General features: G+C 30.3%; 1 protein-coding gene across 2 annotated transcripts in view; it reads right to left on the bottom strand.

The window, feature by feature from the left end:
- SPR (G protein-coupled sex peptide receptor) overlaps positions 1–25861 on the bottom strand; it is a 1160093-nt gene that overhangs the window by 47219 nt on the left and 1087013 nt on the right. For both annotated transcript variants that reach the window (XM_072519558.1, XM_072519552.1), the window contains one exon: positions 20344–20541. In XM_072519558.1, the coding sequence (XP_072375659.1) occupies positions 20344–20541 (198 nt within the window). The remainder of the gene's footprint in view (positions 1–20343; positions 20542–25861) is intronic.

Genomic DNA, 25861 nt, shown 5'->3' with positions numbered 1-25861 from the left:
TAACTCTTTTGCGATATGAGCATCCTGATTTTTTAATTTACAGTGTTACAGTTTAATATAAAAAATCGGGTAGAAAAACAAAGAATGTGCTGTTGTGTTTGTTTGAAATGTAAACCTTTTTGTTACTAAAGTCTTTATAAATTTTAAACTGTTAAGGTAAAAATAATGAAAAAAATATTATTAAAAAATGGGGTTGATAGCGATTAAGGTAAACTGTAAATCCAAACTTATTAAGCTATCGGACGATGTAAGATATATTTATAGTCCACTAATATACATATATATATATATATATATATATATATATATATATATATATATATATATATATACAGTAGACTCCCTCTATAACGAGAACTGAAATGGCAGACTAATTGTCTCGTTATAAGCCGATCTCTTTATATCAGACAACAATAATACTGTGCATACATATGAATATACAGTGATGAGTGCCTTAAGAACCGGCAAAATAACGCAAAAGATAGAAAACATAATATGTTGTGAAATAAAAGGAGATGAAAGTAGTAGAGGTGGGAAATTATCGATAGAAACCTCTAATTTACATTACATTACATTACATTAGGACTATCGATTAGTAGTTCTCAACTACCATTGTAGAATCTTCAGACAGCAGTTCGACGTGCTGTATAATCTATCACAACTTGCGTCAAGAATTGTGAATGACAGAGCTTTTGGTATTTTAAAGAGATTTACCATTTAAGTTACCTTTTGTTCAAAGAATAATACCTAACAGGTTGTTCAGTTTTACAAAACATTGTAGTGAATAGAGAAAACATGGAAATACTGGCAAATGAAGGTGCTGTTGATATTTGAGTGTAGTACGTTTAATTAAAAACTTTTTATTTATAAATAATAATCTATAAGCCATTCGAATTTCAAAAATTATTCCTTTGTTTTATTGTGTTTGATTGTTATTATCCCAAAAATTTGTTTGTGTTGGATATCTGTTAAATGGAATACTATGTATGTTGAATGTTGAATGAATCTATATGTATGTTGTAGTTAACGAGAGCAGAAAACTTTACCTGCATATTTTAGGCCAAATTTAGATGTACCATTCTGATATTATAACGGAAACAGCGGATATTTATACCTACTAAAGGCACCCGAATCGTAAAAATTGTCTTCGAGTGAGCCGCAGATCGAATCTAAGCTAATAACACAAATCCCTGAGTGCTATTTTCGAGTTATGTGCACTGACCTTTGATTATCAAATACCTGATAAGAGCTGTATTTTACAAAAACGCCATGCTTGTACCAATTGTACCAATCACCAAACCATCAGCTTTGGGCAAAGTTTCAAAAAACTTTTCAGCGTTAAATTTTTTTATGGACAGATACTATCAAAGACAAAAGGCACACATGGCCGAAAGGCCAGTCTGGCTGTCCGATATCGATGGAACGCAATCGTAAATACCTATTTATGATTATATGGCCTTCAACTTATAAAAGGAGTGTATTACTTTGGGAGAGGAAGGATCACTACAGAGCAATATATATGTATATATATATATATATATATATATATATATATATACAAACAACACAGTTTATTATTTGTTTTATTATTTATTTGTTTGTTTATATTGAGTCACTAATATCCAGTAATTCTTGCATATATATATATATATATATATATATATATATATATATATATATATATATATATATGTATATGTATATAAGAAAAAAGAAGTACTTGTGACTCGTTTGGAAAAACTATATAAATGTTTTCGATGGGTTATGATGAGTCAATAGAGTCAAGAATCACTTTTATTGACTCCAACCCATATATACATATATATATATATATATATATATATATATATATATATATATATATATATATACATATATATATATATATATTTATATATATATATATATATATATATATATATATATATATATATATATATATATATATATATATATATATATATATATGAAGTAACAAGAAGTCAGGAGATTTCTACTCGATTGCGAATTGTTGGGATATAAAGATGTTGTTTCAGACATGTTATGTTACTATAACAGCCATATAGATTGTAGTTCGTTTGAGTTCAATCAACCGCAAGTGTTCCTGATTAGAAGTGGATAACTCACAATACGTGTAAAACAATGATTAACCCTCTGTTAGGCACGTGGTCTACTATCGTAGATCACCTCTTTTCAAACACTTGTATATTTCTATCATTTTCTCTTACATGCGCGTGCATCTTAGTAGCTGTTGCTAACAGGCGTCTTATTCTAATTTATGGTTATATTTGTGCTCGGCACTTCAGTTAAGTATTTTTTCAAGCATAGAACAGTACTGGTCTACGATTGTAGACCACGTGTCCACTAACGTTAAAACATCTGGCTACATTGCAGAAATTTGATTCTATTGTTTTTAAAATTTAAGGTACCTTTTATTTATTACCATTTGGTACACTTGTAGTTACTGTAATATATTTTAGATAATACTATGTCTAAGAAGAAGACGGGTGTAACGAAGCAACAACCCGAAAGTTTGGTCTCGATGGTTTAAGGAGATATCAAGTGGGGAAGAAGAAGACTGCGATGATGAGTCCAAAGATGATCTCGATGTGAATGTGAATTTTGCTGAAAGAAGTGATCACGAAACAAACTCTGAATTAAAAACATCGGAGGAATTGGCCCGAGATGAAGGAACGTCAGACAACTCTGATAACGCACGTCCTTCAAATTTTTACATAGGAAAAGACAAGGTGACTAAATGGACTAGTACAAAAGAAAACGCACGCGCTGTTGAAACTAAAAAATTGATTGCCTGAAGTTATTTTTTGATAAAATAGTTAATAACTGACTCGACAAATATTTTTATTGAAAAAATACGGAGCAATTACCAAATAAATCAAGATTGTAGACAAACTAATAAAACTATAATTCGTGCGTGTATTGGGATATTGTTCTTGATTGGTATTTTTAGAAGTTCCAGAAAAAAATTAAATAAAATATGGGATAATTTTCTAGGATCGGAGTTGAGTCATGCTACCTGGCAATGAGCGAGAAAAGGTTTCGATTTCTCATAAGATGTCTACGGTTCGATGATGTGGAGACAAGAACAGAGCGAAGAGAAATTTATAAACTTGCATCCATTAGAGAACTTCTAGAAATATTTTTGGTGAATTTCCAAAATGTCTTTCAGTGAGTATCTTACAGTAGATGAAGAACTATTAGCGTTTAGGGGACGTTATGCGTTTAAGCAGTAAATCCCAACGAAGCCAGCCAAATAAGGCATTAAAACATTTGCTCTGGTAAATGCAAAAACGTTTTACACATTCAATTTGGAAACGTACGTGCGAACTCAGCCAGAAGGTCCATACAAATTTGTAAATACCAGTAACGAAATAACTCTTCGTTTGGTAGAGCCCATCGCAGCTACCATTAGTAATATTACGGCAGACAACTGGTTTAGCAGTTTATCATTGGTCAACAGTTTAGTGAAGAAAAAACTTACATATTTGGATACTGTAAGAAAAAACGTGTAATGTACCTACCTACTCACATGTAAGATAATTAAAGTATCTATGTATTTCTATATAGTTTTTAGTCACCTGGTATATGTTATTTACAATTATGAAAAGTTCTCATGTATAATCACTAATAATTATTTGCTGTTAGAAATCAGAATCAATACTCTTCATAAATATTTTCCTATTTAGAATAAATAAGTTTCGCTAGTTTATTCACCTAATACTTCGTATCTATGGAATAATAATAATTTATTTCTCTTATTTCTTTGTTCGATAAGCTATCCGTATTTGCTATTTTAATATTAATATTTGAGTCCAATCTCTTGTACTCAAATCCATCCAGAAACATCGTTAAATAATTGTAGATAACAGAACTTATATATTCATAGTTTTAAGAAATAACAAGGAGAGTGTAATTTTCATCCTCTAATATAATAAATTTATACATGTCAATATATTCTGTTTAATTCCAAAACAAAGAGTTAGTCCGGAGAAGAAATAAACGCATAGTATTCCATAACAAAATTTGGTGTCAGAACGTGGGATATTAGTAGCAGAGTTCCTCTGATTGCTGATAGAAGGAGAGCTGAGGAATTTTTGAATTGACTTGTTTCCTTCGAGGAATCATTCAAAAAAAACTGTCAGTGTGGAAAAATCGCCACTACAACTAATTACATTGGGGTCCAGTACATCCAGTTCGAAATCCAGTTCCAGTCATAACCCAATTGTAGTTCCATCGGAAGTAGAGGTGAACCCGTGGAATAATAGACTATGCGACCAACAACAATATTCTACTTGTAAGTACATTCTATCTTAAATTCTGTCTCATATTTTAAAAATCTTGTAAACGTATGTCTACTTTATATCCTGATATAAGTAACTTATTTGACGAACAAATACCTTCTCCCGACTCAAATTCTCTTTCAAATTCTTCTACTTCTAATTCAAATAAAATGTCAGTATCAATTGAAATAGCTGAAAAACTTCTCATTCGATTTGATGGTACAAAATCAAAATTATACGAATTCATAGACAATTGTGATAAAGCATACAATTTAGTAAATCCGCAATCCAAACCCATCTTATTAGCCATTATAGAAACTAAATTAACCGATAAAGCTAGGGCCATAACTAGAAACAGAACATTTGACGAATGGAAAGATTTAAAAGACTTCTTATTAGATGCTTATTCTGAACGCCGAACTGAAGGTCAGTGGCAATTGGAATTACATTCCTTACGTCAGATGCCCAGTGAAAATGTAATGTCATTTGCAAATAAAGTTGAAAATTGCTATATAAAATTAATAAATACACTTGATCCAGACTTATCTCCAGATGCAAGAAATGCATGTACTAAACTCTTAAAAACTCAAGCACTAAATGTCTTTATTAGAGGATTAAACAAAGACCTCTCTATTTTAATCAAAGCCCGAAATCCAGATTCCTTAGAAAGAGCTGTTGCTATAGCAATTGCCGAAGAACAAGAACAGTTATCAAGACAAGAAATTTTCAGACCATTCTGTAATATTTGCAAACGAAATAACCATTCCTCAAATAACTGTCGATATAAAAACAATTCAGATAGAAATGTTAGACATCTTCAAAATTCTAGTTTTCAAAACCCAAAATATCCTAATTCAAATCTTCAAAGGTCAAATTCTCAAAATCAAAATTATAAACCTTCAAATTCAAATTCCAATTCTGATTTTCCTCCAAACTTAAGAAAAGAAAATACCAACACTTCCCAACGTTTTTGCAGATACTGCAAAAAACCAGGTCACGTTATAGAAGAATGTAGAAAACGCGAATTTAACAATAAAAACAAAAATCCAACAAATTCTTTAAACTTCCAGAATCCTCGACAACCAACGGTCGATTCTCGAGGAGTTCGTTCAGTTCAGGCCGTATCACAACCATCAACTTCTCAGTCACTTCCTATGTAGATTTACCCTTAGTAAATAATTCTAATCCATCCTCTTGCAAGTTTCTAATCGATACAGGCGCAGATATTTCTTTAATTAAATATTCAAAAATACTAAACATTCCAAAAATTTATTCTAAGTCTATTACTCTACGAGGCATTGATAAAAATGTCTTAAATCCAAATAAAACTATATGTAGTTGTAACGTAAATTTCAAGATAAAAGATTTTGTCCAAACTCATGTTTTCTATGTCGTAGAAGACGATTTTCCTCTTCATTTCGACGGTATATTAGGTAGCGATTTTTTTGAAATAAATAAATGCCAAATTGATTATAAAGAAAATAAATTAAACTTTAAAAATTGTTCTATTTCAATCGAATATATAAAATCTCCATTAAACAATGACAATGACGAATTTCTGAGAGATCAAAATATCGAGACAAGTTCTAATATCGATGAAATATTTCCTTATGATGCTAAATCCATAGAGGATCATTCTTATTTAGAAACCAATGATATCCAAATAACCTTAAGTAGTGAAGAACTACTATCCAATCCAATTCAATCTAAATCTAACTCTAAATCCAAAGAAAATTCAAGTCCAAAATGTGTAAAATCCACTGAGATATGCACAAATAAAACTTGTAACTCTTCACGAAATCATAAATCAAAATCCTGTTCAGAAGAAAAATCCTGTTCAGACGATCTTATACTAAATCAAAACTCTAATTCTAACTCAAGAAGTAATAAAACTATTCTATCCGCAAGAACTGAAACAATTGTTCAAATTAAAGTAATAAATAATGAATTAAGCGAAGGATTATGTCCCGAACGCGAAATCTTTAAAGGTGTATTTTTATGTCCTAGTGTTGTTAAAGTAAAAAATGATTTCTTTTTAACCTCAATCGTAAACACTACTGAAACGGATGTTGAATTAAACGATATTCAAGTAGCAATAGAAAAAATTCCAAATTTACAAAACAATGCAAATATACGAAAAATGTCTTCTTATAAAGATAATACGAATTCTAACAGAATTGCTAAATTAAAAAATGCCTTGAGAACAGATCATTTAAATAGTGAAGAAAAATCATCTTTAATTTCTATTTGCAAGGAGTACAATCATATCTTTTATCTGGAAGGAGATCAACTTACCAGTACAAATGCCATAACTTGCAAAATTCCTTTAAATTCTAATGTACCTATTAGCACTAAATCATACAGGTATCCTGAAGTACACAAACATGAAGTCGAAACTCAAATAAAAGGTATGCTAGATCAAGGTATTATCGAAGAATCAACTTCGCCATGGAATTCGCCCCTTTGGGTTGTGCCAAAAAAGGCCGATGCTTCAGCAAAGAAGAAATGGCGAATTGTTATAGACTATCGACGACTAAATGATATTACTATAGGAGATTCATTTCCACTTCCGAATATAGTCGATATATTAGACCAATTGGGTCATTCAAAATATTTTTCAACAATAGATTTAACATCAGGATTTCACCAGATCAAAATGGATCCTGAGGATTCTCCAAAGACTGCTTTCTCAACTCCGTCTGGACATTATCAATATTCACGAATGCCATTTGGATTAAAAAATGCTCCCAGTATTTTTCAAAGGCTAATGAATACTGTCCTCTCAGGAATACAAAATTACAGATGTTTTGTCTATCTCGACGATATAGTCATTCATGCCGATACATTAGAAAATCATAATAAAAGATTAAAAGAAGTATTCGAAAAATTGTCTACATTCAACTTAAAAATACAACCAGATAAGTGCGAATTTTTTCGTCGCGAAGTAATGTATTTAGGACATTTAATAACTGAATTTGGTGTCAAACCGGACGAAAAAAAGGTATGTGCTGTTACAGATTTTCCTATACCCAGAACACAAAAAGATATTAAGAGCTTTTTGGGTCTCACTGGTTATTATAGACGCTTTATAAAAAATTTCAGTGCTTTAACACAACCTTTAACAAAACTGCTGAGGAAAAATGTTGAATTTAATTGGACAAGCATTCAACAACAGTCATTTGAGAACCTGAAATCAATACTTTGTTCAGAACCAATACTTCAGTATCCAGATTTTACCAAACCCTTTGTCTTAACAACGGATGCTAGTAATTATGCAATAGGGTCCATACTTTCTCAAGGTAAAGTACCAGATGATTTACCTATTGCTTATGCTAGTCGTACCTTGAACAAAGCGGAATCAAACTATAGCACAACAGAAAAAGAATTACTTGCAATTGTATGGAGTGTTAAACACTTTAGACCATATTTGTACGGAAATAAATTTTTCATTTATACGGATCATAAACCACTCACATGGCTATTTAATGTAAAAGATCCCGGATCAAGACTCGTTAGGTGGAGATTAGCATTAGAAGAATATAGCTATGAAATTATTTATAAACCAGGTAAATTAAATCAAAATGCTGATTGTTTAAGTCGTCCTCCTTTAACCATATCTGAAACAAATATTTGCGAAGAAAACAAAAACCCGGCAACAATCACCTTACAAATAAACAAAATGAGTAAAGAAAATAATGACACTTATTCACAGTTCTTATCTAAATCCGAAACTATATTAATAACAAATGATAATATAAAAGAAACAAATGAAAAGATTACATCATTTTCACAAAATTTAGCATTGTTTGTTTCCGTAGATTTAAATTTTAATGAGATCGTTCAGAAACAAATAAATAAACAATTCAGTCATATAGAAAAATTGAAAGCCAAAAATCCAAGACTAAATGACATTATATATATTTCTGATCAAAATAAAAACTTTTATTACATATTTATAAAAAATAATTATTGGGACAATACCTCTTATGAAGATATATTTAATTCCCTAATAAAATTAAGAGACTGGTTATTAAACGATAAAATATTAAAAATTTGCCTACCCAGAATAACTTTTAGCTACGATAAATTAAGTTGGGGAAAAATTAGATCTATGATTAGATTTATTTTTAGAAAAACTGATATATCTATTATCATTTATCATGATATACTAACAAATCCTGAACCTGAGGAAATAACTACAATATTACAAGAGAATCACACTAGTCCTACGGCTGGACACTCTGGTTTTCATCGGACATACAATCGTATAAAAAAACATTTCAAATGGAATAATATGAAAAATGATATTAAAAACTTTATAAAAACCTGTGAATCTTGTCAGAAAAATAAACTCGTTAGAAAAAAATTCGTAAAGCCCATGGAGATAACAACAACAAGCTCAAATCCATTAGAAAAAATATTTTTAGATATAGTAGGTCCTTTACCTTTAACCGAGTCAGGTAATAAGTTCATATTAACATTACAAGATGACTTAACAAAATTTTCTCAAGCTTATGCAATTCCGAATCATGAAACCAAGACTATCGCTGAAAATCTGGTTCGTGGATTTATTTGCAAGTTTGGAAAACCCGATATAATAGTTACTGATCAAGGCCGAGATTTTACTTCCAAATTATTTTCTCAAATCGCCAAGCTTTTTAAAATCAGACATATAAATTGTACTGCTTATCATCCAGAATCAAATGCTGCATTAGAAAGGAGTCACGCTACTTTAGCAGACTACCTTAAACATTATATTAAAGCTGATCAATCCGATTGGGACGAATGGCTAGATTTTGCTATGTTTTCATATAATACAACTAATCATACTTCAACCAAATTCACACCATATGAACTAATATTTGGATATACACCTAATCTACCTAGCAGTATAATACGACCAGTAGAACTCAAATATACATATGAAGATTATTTAGATAATTTAACACTTAAGCTTAGAAAATCTCATGAGTTAGCAAAAACGAATCTATTAGAATCTAAAGTAGTCAGTAAAAAATATTATGACCAAAAGATTAATGACACCGTTTTCTTAGAAGGACAATTAGTATATCTCCAAAATGAGCAAACAAAGAAGGGTCAAACCAAAAAACTTACACAAAATTATAATGGACCTTATAAAATTCTAGAGATAAATTCTCCTGTCAATTGCACAATTTTAGTAAATAAAAAACCAATAAAAGTTCACATGAATAGATTGAAACATGCTTTTGTTTCAGGTATGCAATAATATGGCTGACAAATAGTGAACAAATTCACAAGAAATATACCAATACTCCTATCAACAAATCACCTGGAATCTATTACGAACACATAAAAAATGTTCAATTTATTGAAACTCATTGGAACATATTAAGTCATATTCCTTTACAACCTTTTACAGACAAATTAAATTTTGTAGATCTCACCTATCAAAAAACATTAAGACTGTGTCAAAACAAACCAGTTCTTATTGAATTACGATTATGCGATACTTCACTAAAACTCTTAGGACAAATCATACCTAGACTCTTTCAAGATGAACAAACTTTAAAAAACATAATTCTGCATGAACATTTTAGACCAAAACGCGCTCTATTTAATGCAATTGGATCTGTTTTCAGGACCTTATTCGGTACCTTAGACAGTGATGATGCTGAAAATTTCAATAATGCTATTAACAAAGCTGAAAGTAACGAAAATCATCTTCTTGATTTACTAAAACAACAAATTCATGTAGTAAAAGCCACGATTGCAAATTTTAATAACTCTATTACAAATCTAGACCGAAACAAAGTGATTTTTGATAAAAATTTTGAATCAATTACCAATTACACAGATAAAATGAATAATAAATATTTTAATTTAGATTTAAAACAAAAAATTGAAGAACATTTTACCTTACTAACTTTCTTTATAACAGAATTACAACAAGAATATTCTACTTTAATAAACGTTATTCTATTTGCAAGAAATAATAACCTTCATCCTTCTGTTATAACACCTGAGCAACTAATTCAAGAATTATCTAAAACGGTAACGCATTTACCTAGTACATCGACTTATCCATTTCCATTGACTATCGATTATGCTCATAAATATTTCGATATCATTTTACTTAAATATATATATTTTGATAACAAGATTTTAATTACGGTTAGTATACCTTTGGTTAGTAATACTCCTTATTCTCTTTTTAAACTAATATCTCTTCCTATAATTCATCCAACATTAAAGAGACTTACCTTTATTCTTCCATCTGTCAAATATCTTGTTCTTTCAGAAAATAGAAACATTTATGTTACTATTGATACATTAGAAGACTGTTATTCATTAGATGAAGAAAAACTTATTTGCAAAAATCCTGATACTTTCCGATTTACACACACTAATCCAATTTGTGAAACTGAATTGTTAACTTCAATAACAAACATACCATCTAGTTGCGATACTCGTATAATTCAAACAGAATATGAAATTTGGCATAAATTAAACAAACCAAATTCTTGGATATATGTTTTACCCAAACCAACAGATTTAACTTTAAGCTGTCAGACTAGTACGCCAATATCTATTGTTCTTTCAAACACAGGTATTTTTTCTACTTCGAATAATTGCAAAACTTACACCGGATCAACTATTTTGATATCTGTCTCAAATCCAAAAGAAAGTAATTTTCAGTCTATCATTCCAGATTTATCCCTTCCAGAAGTCTGTTGTGATGATATTAAGATAAATAATGAATCCAAATTACACCTTGTTCCCTTACAATTAAATAATCTCGATCGAGATGCATTAAATTTAGCAAGCCATAAACTAGATAATTTAGAGAAAATGACCTCAGAAACAAATATTAATTTTTCAGACACAATAAAAAATAGTTCTTATTTCACTTATGCAATCTTATTTTTGATAAAATGTATGTTACTTTATATTTTATACAGGATAATTAAATATTTTTACCGACGATTTCGTAGAAATCCGTCACATAGTTGTCAACAAATTACAAATTGTTTAACACTAAATATATGTCAAAGTAAACGAAAACATGTACATGAGACAGATTTAAGTATAGATTGTAAACATAATAAAGACAATAATTATAGTGAATCCAAAAAGTGTGAAGAGACTAGTTTCACAGAGACTACACCGATAAGACGAAGTGAAAGACTATCGAGACTAAAAGAAACTATTTAAATGTGTTAAAATAAAATAATAATGTATACAAATGTTTTATACCATTTAAATGAAAATTCATTTTACAATTATTTTCATTCTTACAAAAGGAGGTGTAATGTACCTACCTACTCACATGTAAGATAATTAAAGTATCTATGTATTTCTATATAGTTTTTAGTCACCTGGTATATGTTATTTACAATTATGAAAAGTTCTCATGTATAATCACTAATAATTATTTGCTGTTAGAAATCAGAATCAATACTCTTCATAAATATTTTCCTATTTAGAATAAATAAGTTTCGCTAGTTTATTCACCTAATACTTCGTATCTATGGAATAATAATAATTTATTTCTCTTATTTCTTTGTTCGATAAGCTATCCGTATTTGCTATTTTAATATTAATATTTGAGTCCAATCTCTTGTACTCAAATCCATCCAGAAACATCGTTAAATAATTGTAGATAACAGAACTTATATATTCATAGTTTTAAGAAATAACAAGGAGAGTGTAATTTTCATCCTCTAATATAATAAATTTATACATGTCAATATATTCTGTTTAATTCCAAAACAAAGAGTTAGTCCGGAGAAGAAATAAACGCATAGTATTCCATAACAAACGGACTAGAGGTTCCTCAAGAGTTTCTGTCCCAGAAAAATCGAGAAGTTAAGTCGTCTCTTTTTGGTTTCCAAGCTGATTGTACTATGATGTCATATGTCTTAAAGAAAAGTAAGTCGATAGTATTGATATCCTCCATCCTCCATGCACAATGATAATGCTATAGATGAAGATACTGGAGATGACAGAAAGCCAGAAATGATAACTGATTATAACAACACCATAATCGGCGTGGATATGGTAGATCAATTGTGTCAGAACTATAACGTCGCAAGAAATACACGCTGTTGGCCAATCGTTGTGTTTTACAATGTATTGAATATTTCTGGCATAAATGCCCTCTACGTGTATAAGTCTAATCATCCCAAATAGAAAATAAAACGCAGTGACTTTCTTGAAATGTGTGCTTGGGAATTAATCCGACCACACATTGAAGTTAGATCAACAATTCCTCGGTTGCCAAGAGACATCAGGAAGCGAGCTCAATCTCTGCTGGGCACAGAAAATAATCCCCCTCAACCCTCTGTGCGACCACAGAATTATGTTGGGCGTTGCCATGTTTGTCCTCGAAATTTGAACAAATCTTCTAGAAAGTCTTGTGTGAAGTGCGGAGCGTTTGTATGCAAAAATCACTGTAGTCTCTAATTCATACAATATTTTAACACTACTTTTATTTATGTAATTTTGGGTGATTTTGTTATAAGTATTGTTAAGTAAAACAAATATTATTTTGGTAAATTTACACTAAAGTTCTTATTAAAGCAAAATAATTTTAATAGTGAATAAAATTTTTAAAATGTATGGAGTCTTTTTATTGTCTAGTAAAGAAATAAGTGAACCTTTTGTTATAAAAACTGGTCAGTATCATTAACAATAATTCAACAAATATACCTAATGCAATATTATTATTGAAAATATGAAACTTTTATGATTAATAATATGTATAAATAAAATGGTCTACGATCGTAGAACACGTGACCAACCGTGTCTCACTTTACCACGTGCCTAACGGAAGGTTAAGCTCGAATTAAAAAGAAATACACTCGCCTTCTTTCATTAATGTGTTTTCTCTAAGTAAAGCGTGTAAAATATGGTGTTTTCAAGGGTAATGTGTAGATCTATTGGCGGAATCACAATTTATTTCTACCATCATCCAATAGCTTTTAGTAAGCTTGGATTTGCAGTTCAATTTAATATAAAATCTTGATCTTTATTTATTTAGTATTAAAACTTAATTTTTGAACTCCTAAAGTCCCTCCTAAACTCCCGTAGTCCTAAAACTCTGATAAAAAAACAAGACTCTTTTTTGCCTATTGTGGCCCTATTGCTACACCGGATTTGCTTTGAAGACAAAACACAGATGTCAGCTAAACATATTAACCAAAATAAAAAAAAATACTTTGGAATACAGGTCCAAGGAAGTCACTGTATGAGTTATTTTTTCCATATTAAAATATAGTTTATGGCTTTTCTTTCAGTAAATTAAATATGCTTTTTAATAACCTTTTTCTCACTTATTGTTGATATCCTCGCAACCTCATCCCAGTTCTTCTAGTTATATGGAGTTATTCTTGTAGTTTTTCTAGAGTATAGTTTGGAAATCGATAGTTTCAATCTAGTAAACATTTTATTTTGTTATAATTAGTAATTCTATATTGCCAGCATATACGAGTATGAGCATACAAAGATATAAATATTTTAAAGTTGTTTTATTTGTTTAAAAGAATCCTATAAATAGTACAGACAAAAGAAAGCAGTCGCTTTAATATTTTCATTCATTCTCTTCTACCCTTTTAAAGCCAGTCAAATAAAAAAATATTATCATTTGAAAAAAGTAAGATATTGGATCTTGTCCATTCCCTTGAATATTCAACTTTGTGTGCCTATGGTACTCTTTACAAAGGGATTCTAACGATTAGACAGTAGAGTGATTGTTCATATGTTTTAAGTGGATAAAGGGTCCTTTTGACCTAGTTTCTTTGCGCTGAAAGGATGTCGATAATTTGTTGGTGTAAAAACGACGAATTTATATGTAGGAATAAAACGGAAAATGTCAAATTAAGCCTCATACGGATTAAAATAAACAATAATATGAACACTCTGTTTACAGTTATCTGGCAAGAATAAATATATACACATAATATTTTCTCAAACCAGATGCGTTGCAGAATGTTTACTTGATTAAGTATATTTACTTGATGTTTTATAAATTATATATATACATACATAATTATATATATTTATCGAAAAATGAGTACGACCGTCAATTTAAATAAAATATTTAGTTCGCAAGGATAACCATCTAGTGTTTAGAAAACCATTGAAAAATTACTTATATTTCCATTTAACATATTATAACCACGTTGTTTCAACAGGAAATTAAATAAAAGGGGTTACCACTGTTACCTCAACCTAGTAAAGGGTTACCTAAACCTTGTTAACATTTCAAAGTCTACAGCTTTCCGTTCTACTCAGAACGGGAACCGAGAAAGAAGTCAGTAAGTTTTAAAAACCGTGTAAACTTCCCACTTTCAAAAAAAATTAAGCAGTGACATGACATTTGACTCCAATTATTAACGCGGTATTTTCAAAATTAGCCTCGAGTTAGAATCTATGGAGAGGGCATCACGTGACTAAAAACGACCCCACTTCGGCCATATTGTTAAGATTGTTTTGACACTTTTGACAGATCGTATATGTTTGTTTACGTTTGTTGTTTTTCGAATATTTTTAGTTTTATAATACTTTTATAGAAACTGTAATAATATATTGTGATAGTGCATAATAATGGTTTCTCGTTCTCAACGTAGTTGCAGTAGCAGAAGCAATGTTAATAAAAAATCTTTAGGAATAACGTTCTACAGGTTAGTATACAAATATGTAAACAAAGTAATGGTCCGTACTTTAGAGAATAAATTAATAGTATTTGACTGTATTAATTTATCTTTATGTATAATATATCGTGTTTTAAGTGTTTACCGCGGGATAAATAAATCATAGTTTATTAAAAATGTATTGCACTTTTTTAGATTATGATTAAATCTTCTGAATAACTAGTAATATTTTTATAGTAGTTTTAATATTATTGAGTCCGGCCATGATCCCACCGCCATATTGGTATTATCGTTAGCCACGCCTACCTACGCCGTTTTTAATACACACGTTAATATGCGCATAGCTTCTCCATAGATTCTAACTCGATGAAAATTAGGAACATACCGGGGTAGCACCACTAGTAATGACAGTTGACAATAACTATCTTCTTCTTCTTTAAGTACCGTGCCCAAGTTTTAGGCGTGGGTAGGTTCCATGACGATTTGCCGATATCGTTCTCGATCATGCGCGGCATGTAATAATTTATCTGTAGATAAGCCAGTCCATTGTCGAAGGTTTTGGAGCCACAATAACTATGATATATTAAATGACTCTTCATATTATGGTTGTGTAACGCCAATATTAATTAAAATTAAATATTTACTTGTCAGAACCACATGAGGACAAGATTATTGTTCTATATAAACAATGGAATTCATAAAAATATGCAAAATAACTTTAATTAGAGGTTATCTTCTCCATATCATATTATTTACTACATATTCTTTAGTTTTACATAGTTAAATGAACATTTTGATGTGATATGAAGATGGTGTTGACCTAGAGCTGACACTGAATCGTAATTTCGAACAGAAATGGAATGTTCATAATTCCTATTTTGAATTCTACTATTTGTTTAGCCTATATAAGATCGGGAGCAGTCTACACAAGGAATTTCATAAACTGTGTGTTGTTCATTTAGAATATTGTCAAAGGCCAAATTGTCAAATACACAATCATTGGCCAAGTTCTTGGCCAAAACTCTACAACCTCTCGCCGAAAATTCTTCATCTTTGGTCAAAAATTCCAATATAGGCGAAACTCTAAACATTATGAAAACTAAATGTAGTTAGTTAGTTAGACAAGAATATTTATCTATTATATCTAAACATTGTATGCCTAACACGTATTTCATCTTCCAAAATCAATTCTACAGACAAACAAATGGTGCCCCAATGGGCTCCCCACTATCCTAACATGAAAGGTCCTATCTGCAAAATTTGGTAAAATGACTTTATTGGCTCATGGCATGCGTAAACATATTATCTATGTATGTACAAAATGAAATTGTCCTATAAGCGTCTTAAGTGCCTCATTATATACCTAAATGGTTTGTCCTAACTGACTAAAAAGCAATGTTTACCAACATAAATTGTCCTATCTCACATATGCTAAGAAAAATTGTCCGTTTTAACTTTAGAAATGCAGTTAGGACTGTTTAAGGTAGCATTTTATACTGAACGGCATCAGTTAGGTCAATTTTGCGTAGTACAACAAAAGCATGTTTGTAAAATAACTTGAAATAATTAATTATAAAAGGTATTTGTTATTATCAGACATTGGGTGTACGCTCATGTTTTTTCTATTTTAAGTAAATATATTGTGAGAAGTGGATGAAGGGTAAGTTTAATAATGTTACCTTATGTATAAGTAATTACTGATTGTAATTAGTGTTTGTAGTAGTAGCAAAAAATATAGACGCATATGTGTCTATATTCATTGGTAGTAGCAATGTAGCGTTACTTAGCCGGAACAGCGATAGATGTAAACTTATGGTATTTAGCCAAAATAGAAAATGCTCCAGATTATATACCTGGGCCGTCCAATAAATATCCGATATATTATATAACCAGAAGAAAACGAATTTAACTTCGTTCAGGATTTAATTCGAGATATTCATTTTACAGCTCACAATAATTATAAACAACACAGTTGATAAGAGTAAACTGTATACAAAAACTGGGAAAATAAGAAAAATAAAACAAATTGAAGAGCCATTTGTCGAAAGAAAGAAACAAAAAAGAGAGAGTTACATAAGAGCTTATAAAGTTAAAAAGTCACGTAAATTCAAATTCAATTGCGCTGAAAAAATTTCGTATACTAGGTAAAAAGACATTAACACACAATACTGGCTATTGGAAAAGAATACCAAAAACAGTTTTTTTTGAGCTGCGTAAAATAATTTGAGAAAAAAAGAAGTAGATCTCAGAATCAAACATTACCAAGAGTGTATTCCTACAAATACTATCTAACATCAAAGAAAGCCAAAGAGGTGTGTATTTGTACAATGAAAAGCGTGAAAAGATATTTCTTTTGGCGACATTTGGCTATGAAAAAGACAATGATAGAATCATTGCTGTAGAAAATATAATAATCAAATTTTTTGAGCCAGGTCATACTTTTATGGCAGCAGATTCATTTCATCGCCAAGTTGAGCTTGCCTCCACAAGAAAAAAAAGTATACGATTCTGACGATTTTTTCGAAACGGTAAAACAAGCCAATTCATCAAAAGTTAATTTAATAAAAATGCTACTTTTTAACTCCACTGACTGTACCTCCAAATATAAGTTACACAAGCTGATTTCTAGCGTTTACTTAAAAGTTTTAAAAATTTTTTATAATGAGATACGTTAAGGGTAGACTAACGAGTACCCAGATTCGTAATATATGTCGCGGTGTAACTTTAGATAGAAAAAAATCTTCTATCCTCATTCCTCATTCATTCCTCAAAATCGTATTTTGAAAAGATAATTTAGATATAATTTGAGATATAATTTTGAGAAGATTTCGGGTTAACAAACATGCTTTTAAGGAAGAAAATGATTATTTGTATTATTTTATTATTTTTGTCGATACATATCATTTATGTTACATATATTACGATGTAAATTGTGTATTAAGTGTAAAACTTATTATAATAAAATTAAAAATGTTCAGTTCATTGGAATTTCAGTTTCATTTAGGACAATTTCAGTAAGTAATGCAAAAAAACCTACTTCATATACACTAAGTTAAATTGTCCTAAGTGACAATATAATCAAAAATCGACTAACCTGGAAAGAATAAATCAAAATTATGACTACTAACTAAATTCTATTCTCCGACATAATATATAAAATAAAACATTAAAAGTTTCTTAAATTACCAAGCGTTATACAATGAAAAGAAACAAAAACTGGATTTTCTCAAAACCTAAATTTTACAGATAGGACCTTTCATGTTAGGACGGCAGTATATATATATATATATATATATATATATATATATATATATATATATATATATAAATATATATATATATATATATATATATATATATATATATATATATATATATATATATATATATATATATATATATATATATATATATATATATATATATATATATATATATATGGAAGACTTCGAGACCCGAGCACTATCCACATCATTGCTAAAACCCAGATGTTATTTACGATATGTTCACAATACATTAGTCATTTGAGCCCAAGACAGGGATGCTTTGTTGTTCTTTTAAAATTACGCTAATGGTATACATCCTAGTAGCCAGTTCACGATGAAGATGGAAACTGATTTACCTCTACCTTTTCTCGACGTAATCATAAAGAAAACCAATCCCAAGGTTTTTATCATTCTGTTTATCGAAAACCCATCCAAACCAATCGTTACTTGTATTCCAACTCTCATCCTTCACCTTCACAAATTAATTTAGTTATTATTACCCTTGTTTCTAGATCCATACGCCTTTGCGATGATGAAAGCAGACCCGCTGAGATCTCTAGTTTAAACAAGCCCTCATCCAAAACGGTTACCAAGAAAATCATATCATTAGGAGCATCCACAGACATCAATCTCCCACTCAATATCAACCCAAAGATTCAGAGACTCATAATATTAAAGCTTTTCTTCCTTACATCAAAGGTGTCACTGACAAAATCGACAAAATTCTTAAATTAAGAGGAATAAAGGCAATATTTACGCCCAAAAAAAACCTTCATCTCTTGTCCGATCAATCAAAGACCACGTTCCAAATGAACAACACGAATTTTATGAAATTACTTGTGCAGACTGCCCCCGAACTTATATAGGCCAAAAAAATCATAAAATCATAGAATCCAAAATAGGATTTATGAACATTACATTTCTGTTCGCAATTCCTATTCATTGTCAGCTCTAGGTCAACTTCATCTTCATACAGGTCACAAAATTGACTTTGAAAACTTTGAAACCATAGCTCTTATCCGCTTCTATAAACCAAGAATTATCCGAGAAGCCATACACATTGAAAAAAGGCCAAATGGTCTCAATAAAGAGATGACGGCATCCGGTTACCTTTGACATGGGGTGCCTCTCATAAAGAAACTATCCGCTCGATGCTCCAATCATAATCCCGCTGTCAGAAATGTTCGCACCAAACTCCACGCCAACCACCACACCAAGTCTCACGCCAACCTTCACCCAAATCACGACGTCATCATGGCCGTCTCCTAGATCTTTCAACAGAACAACCAAAAGTCCCAAACACTATAATGACTATGGATTAATCAGCTTAATATAACACTTATTAATACCATTTTTAAAGGCTATAAAAGCAAGAATATTGAGAAAGTGTGAAGCAGAAAGAGTAATAGACAGTTTGGCTTTCGTAATGGCTTCAGAACAGTAGAAGATCTGTATAGTTTCACAACTCTTGCTCAAAAGTGTTACGACCAACAAAAAGAACTTTTTGTCGCGTTTATAGACTATGAGAAAGCTTTCGACAAAGTTAAACATAACATTCTCATGGAATGTCTAAAAAGAAAAGGACTTGACAAAAATGATATTAATGTACTGGGAAATGTCTATGGGAACCAACAGGCTGTGGTAACATTAGATGAAAATAGCACGGATGAAAATAGCAGATAAGTAGAGGTCTGGGACAGGTTGTATACTTTCACCATTACTATTTTTAATATATACTTCAAAAATACTTTCCTTTTTTCATTTTTTGATTTGTTACAAGCGTGTACAAAAATACATCAGTCTTTTCATTTGAAGATGAAAAGTAATTGGCTCAAATGGAGTACGAGCGGAACAAATTAAATCTTAGTTGATGAAACTCCAAATATACTTAGTATAAACATTTCCGATAAAATGCATATCGAACAGTATCACACTATTGATACAGTTTTTAGTAGTTGTATGAAATTAAGCAATATATCTAAGTATTTAGGTGATGAGGTAACTGTCATAATCCTAATTTTAACAGATTGTAAAGCATCACTGGTATCCAAGCACCTATGCCTTTGGTTTCTTATAACAGTGTTGTTATCAGCTTTTACTAAAAAACAAACAAATATGTGTATTAATAAAAATTTTACTCACCGTTGCATATTCAGTATCAAATAATCGGAGTACTTGATGTAGAGCTGCGACGATTAAAACTCCTGCTACGCTCTTATAAACTTTGGGTAAAGTGCAGAATTTCCTTGCCAACGGTGCGTGGCATACGTATATGTACCTTTGGATAGCTAATCCCAACGTTAACCATATACTGGATGTGTGAAATATACACGGGATAATCTAAAACAAAAAAAAAGTTTTTGTATGTTTGCAAAAAATAAGATTTTTTTTTTAATTTAAATTAATGTACTCGGCTACCAAGGCCACTTACACAAGGACGATTATAAAATAAAAAATGTTACAATAAATATTATGTTACAAAATACAAAATGTTATCGTACAATAAAATTATATTTTATAATACAACTAGATGTCTTTTAGATATTTTAGGGCGGAGTTTATTTTGTCAGCATTGCTTAAGATATCTTGAATTTTAGGCTTGAGGTGATAAAGTTGTCTTCTGCCAGAATATTGATGGCATTCGGTGAGTAAGTGATTGACTGTCAGTTGTGATTGGCAGCTTTGACAAGTAGGTCATTTGCTGGATGACATCAGGTAACCATGTTTTAATTTTGTATGTCATATCCGAAGTCTCCTTGCCACGATAAGATCCCTTCTATACAGAATTGTAGTGCCAAAAATAGGAGGACTGTCTATTGAATGTTTTTGTATTTTGAATGTATTTGATTTAAAGCTGAGCATATTTTAAAGAACGTGCTTTTTATCAATAATTATCAATATTACTCAATATATTTGATACAAAAGGGAAAGACAAAAGATAAATCATAAAACAACGGAAATATAATATACTAGAATATAGCCCAATTCTAACGTATCGGGATTCTAGTAAAATGATTATGATTTCATAAGAAAGTCCTATTCTTTTAAGAGGATCATGCACTCTTAGAGGGGGTACACCGTTTATACTGTCTGTCTAGTGAAGTGTATTATTTATTTAGCTCACGCTGTTGTCACATATCAATTTCTCAATTCAGTGTTCTTTGTTAACTAATGAAGTAATGATATAATCGACTAAAAAATAACAGTTACACGATTACTTCATGTAAGTTTTGTTGGGGCAATATTAATTTTCATTCTACAATAAACTGTAGTGGATTTAAATATTATGACGCACTCATTTATCCGACTAATATTTTAGAAGGAATTATGTAACAGAAATTTTGCAACACTGTTTAAAAATTAGCACCGCTACTCCAACATGCTTGGATTGTTTCTCACTCGTATTGAAACAATCAAGTGTTATCTTTGTTCCACATACTGAATAACGTATACGGTAGTTGAAAATTTGCATTTCGGTATATTTTATATACTAGTACAACGGATATATAATGTAATAGCGGCGCTATGGTTTTCGTTACGGACAGACATACATACATAATAAGCAAATTATATATATATATATATATATATATATATATATATATATATATATATATATATATATCTATTGATACTGTCATGTGATATCTCGTGTATCGGTAGTTTCTTTTTTTAGCTTAGTACAATTGTTATCCCTTCCCCTTTTATTTAACGTATAACACGCTCCAATCTAACAAATAAAAATGGAGATATGATGTAATGCCAGCTCAGGGGATTTCACACTGAGTACAACTAAGGCTGTATACTAAATTCGTTTTTTCAAATTTGTCTATAGGATATTTAGTTTTACAATATAAAGATGAAATAGTTTTGATGTTCTTTGTTGCTATTTTTATATTGTCAATAACCTTTAGTGTTTGTATTAATTTAGGTGTTAATGATGGTATAAAAGGTAGTGAATGATAATAGATGTTTTGATTGTTAGATACAATGTTTTGAGATTGAGCAAAAAATGGTGTTAAATTATTTATATTACCAATATTAGAAAAAAGCATCCTATGTAGCATATCTGGAGGATAAGAGTTTTCAATTAGAATATTTTTTAATAATTGAAGATCTTCCTGTAGATAATCTGAATGAGAAAGTTTTAAAACACGTTCTTTTAATCCTGTTATAAGGTTCATTTTCATCTTATTTGGATGGTGAGAGTAATAGCTTATAAATCTATTACTACATATGGGTTTTCTGAACCATCTGGTTTTCAACATATTGTCTGTATTTCTTACAATTCTCATGTCAAGGAATGGTAGAGAATTATCTACCTCTTCCTCAATATAAAAATAGCAACAAAGAACATCAAAACTATTTCATCTTTATATTCTAAAACTAAATATCCTATAGACAAATTTGAAAAAACGAATTTAGTATACAGCATTAGTTGTACTCAGTGTGAGGCTGAATATGTTGGTGAGACCGGAAGAAATCTTTCAAATCGCATTATTTCTCACAAAAGTGATTGCAGAATTAAAAAACCATCTTGTGCTTTGGCAGAACATGTAATCGATAAAGACCATATTATGGATTTTGATAACATTAAAATTTTATGTAGTGAAAGTAATAAATTTAAAAGGACTTTTTTGGAAATGGTGTGTATTAGCAAAAATGATAATAGTTTAAACAAAAGATCTGAAATTCAAAATTTATAATTATATTCTTTCTTTATGATTTATATATAAAACTTGTAAAATGTCATATTTAATTCTCCATATATCTGTCACATTCTTTCAAACATCTGTCAACGGTGAATAAATCTTCTTCTTTTTGTTACTAAACAAAAAAGAATGTTTAAACGAAATTTTACTTTTGGCAATATAATTGTCAAAAATAAAAATTTTATGTTGGCATTTATGACATTGAGGCTATTTGTAATTGGTTGCTATTTGAACTTATTTATAAATTCAATTATTTTTATATTAAAAAAAATGTTTTCAAAATTAAAAAAATTTTCGGAGAAACATTTATTAGATTAAAACATTTTTTTATATTAAATATTTTGAAGATGTAAGCAGTGATTTTTACTTACCAAACTAATTTTTATTTGGTAAGTTAACAAAAATTGTTTTTTCTTTTTAGTTCAACCTTGTAAGTATTTTGTCTTTTTTAGCTCTTGATAATAATTGTAAACACAATTGAAAGCTCGAGAATAAAAAAATAGTTAACCAATAGCCCTATTATTGACTCCAACCCATCCATATATATATATATATATATATATATATATATATATATATATATATATATATATATATATATATTCAGGGATTCTACAGTATTCATTGCCTTCTCTTGCTCAACCGTTTCCATCTCTCTCTGTTGTTCTATTCTCCATCGTTTAGGCCTCTCTTACTCATGGCGTCGTGTACTTTGTTCCTCCAGGATTTTCGGGGTGTCGTCCTCTTTTACTCCTTCCTATGGGGCTCCATTCGGTTATTCTCTTTATCCATCTACTATCGCTAGTTTTTCTTACATTCTTCTTAACAAACCATCATAACGAGCATATTTAAGCCGACGAAAATTCTCACGCCAAAAAAACGACTCATCACCAAAGGACTTTCAAACTTTGGGCAGTGTTTATGCAGGAATTGTGGCTAACAATGTAATAGGCCCAGTATTTCTTCCCAACAATTTAAATGGTGATAATTATTTGCAGTTCTTGGCAAACGATTTACAAGAATATTTGGAAGAAGTGAATATTGCAATACGGCAAAACATGTGATTTCTACAAGATGGCGCTCCACCGCAGTACAGTAATGAAGTCCGGGAATACCTTTGCAGGCAGTATCCTGGTCGGTGGATTGGAAGGGGTCGTGACGTACCTATTTCTTGGCCACCCAGAAATCCAGGTCTTAAAAAAGGTCCATGGACGACTTTTGCTTTTGGGGGTTTATGGAAGAGAAAGTGTATTCTGTAACAATAGAGGACGAACAACAATTAAGGGTTAGAATAATTGAAGCCGCAAATCAATTTCGTCAGAAAAATATGATTTTTCAGCTCATTCGGTTTTCCTTATTAAAACGATACCGAATGTGTATTGAAGAAAATGGGGGTCATTTTCTTCAATACACATTTGGTAATTCGGCAATTCGGTAACAAACATTTATTGTAATATCATATTTATAGAGGTTATAGACATTTTTTGTACTTGTTAATTCATTTAAGCCATTTATTTAGTTGCATGTAATTTTTAAAGATTAATGAAAAGGGCCGTAACTCAATAAAAACTGTTTTTTGAAAAAAGTGATAAGAGGCAAAATTTTTTTCAAAATAATGTGTTAAACTAATGATGCCACAAAATTCATTTAATTTTAACGTACTCAAAAGTTTGGGGGGATTTAGGGCTGCACACCCCCCTATTTTGTAACTTCAAAGGGCTGTAACTTTTTTTGTGTACACTTTTGTACTAAGGTAGTGGATTCAATCAATTTATTTTTGACCTCGGAATGCGTGATTTAATTTATGGTATACCTTTTTGAAACACCCTGTATAGTACGAAAATGAACAAATAATGGATGATTATATTACCCAAAATGATATACTGAAGGACCACTGTAGGAAGAATTATAACCAACTTAAAGTTATACTACCATCAAATGAACTGCTGATAAATAGGGTTGAAGATAAATGTTAGACCTTATACCTTACAGACTGCCGTAATAGACAACAGGTACAAGAGTCACACAGAAATGCCAGTCTTAAGATTTTAAATATTGCTCTAGTTTCAAATACTAACATACCTAAGCATTTGACAATGGTTCAATAAAAAAATATTAACGCAAGAATAACAGCAGGATATACGTATTTTTCTGCAGTAAATATAATACTCAAAAGTCAGCTCTTTAGTATTTTATCAAACAGCATAGTTTACACATATGTAGTCCATTCGTCAGATTTAAAAACGGGACGAACAAGCTGAATTTTGCTGAGAATGTCAGGAAAACCCCAAGAAAAATATTTTCATCAAAACGGCATTGGGTGCAATTTGCAGCTGATGTTCTGGGGTTTCAATAAAAGTACTTATGCAATCAAAGAAAGGCAGTTTTCAATATTTTAGATCGTTTGTACTGTGAAAGTTCAAATTCAGCGTTTTTTATGTATATTGCAAATGCCTTATATTTGTTACAAAAACTTAAAATCGAAATTTCATACTATATGTTTTGAAGACTAGGCTGTAAGTATGGAATTTCCGTAGTGACCGGCCAATGGAAGTGATAAATTTTATTGATATTATGATAATTTTAAAAATGGCAAAAATCGAGCAACGTTTATTTATTTAACAGCTTTATAGAAACAGACATTATTTGAAATATCATCACATTAAGTAAAAAACTGTAAAACGCATTTTGATTCTAGTCGATAGGACACTCTGATCAAAAGATATCACTCTGATCAATTTTATTTAAAAAATTGATTTTTCGCGCGCAACTGATATTTAAAATTACCGGTCGCTTCAAGCGTTGTTTCTGAGAGAACGGTTCATTCTACACAAAAAGTGCTAATAACCATTTTTGTTTAAAATTATTTTAGCTACATTTTTATTAAAAATATTTTTCTCTACGGCATACATATTCTTGGTAAATAGTTGTTTTCTGCCCCCCTTCCT

The sequence above is a fragment of the Diabrotica undecimpunctata genome, chromosome 1 (genome assembly GCF_040954645.1).
Source record: "Diabrotica undecimpunctata isolate CICGRU chromosome 1, icDiaUnde3, whole genome shotgun sequence".
NCBI classification, from domain to species: Eukaryota; Metazoa; Arthropoda; class Insecta; order Coleoptera; family Chrysomelidae; genus Diabrotica; species Diabrotica undecimpunctata.
This window is presented reverse-complemented; position numbering and strand designations above follow the sequence as displayed.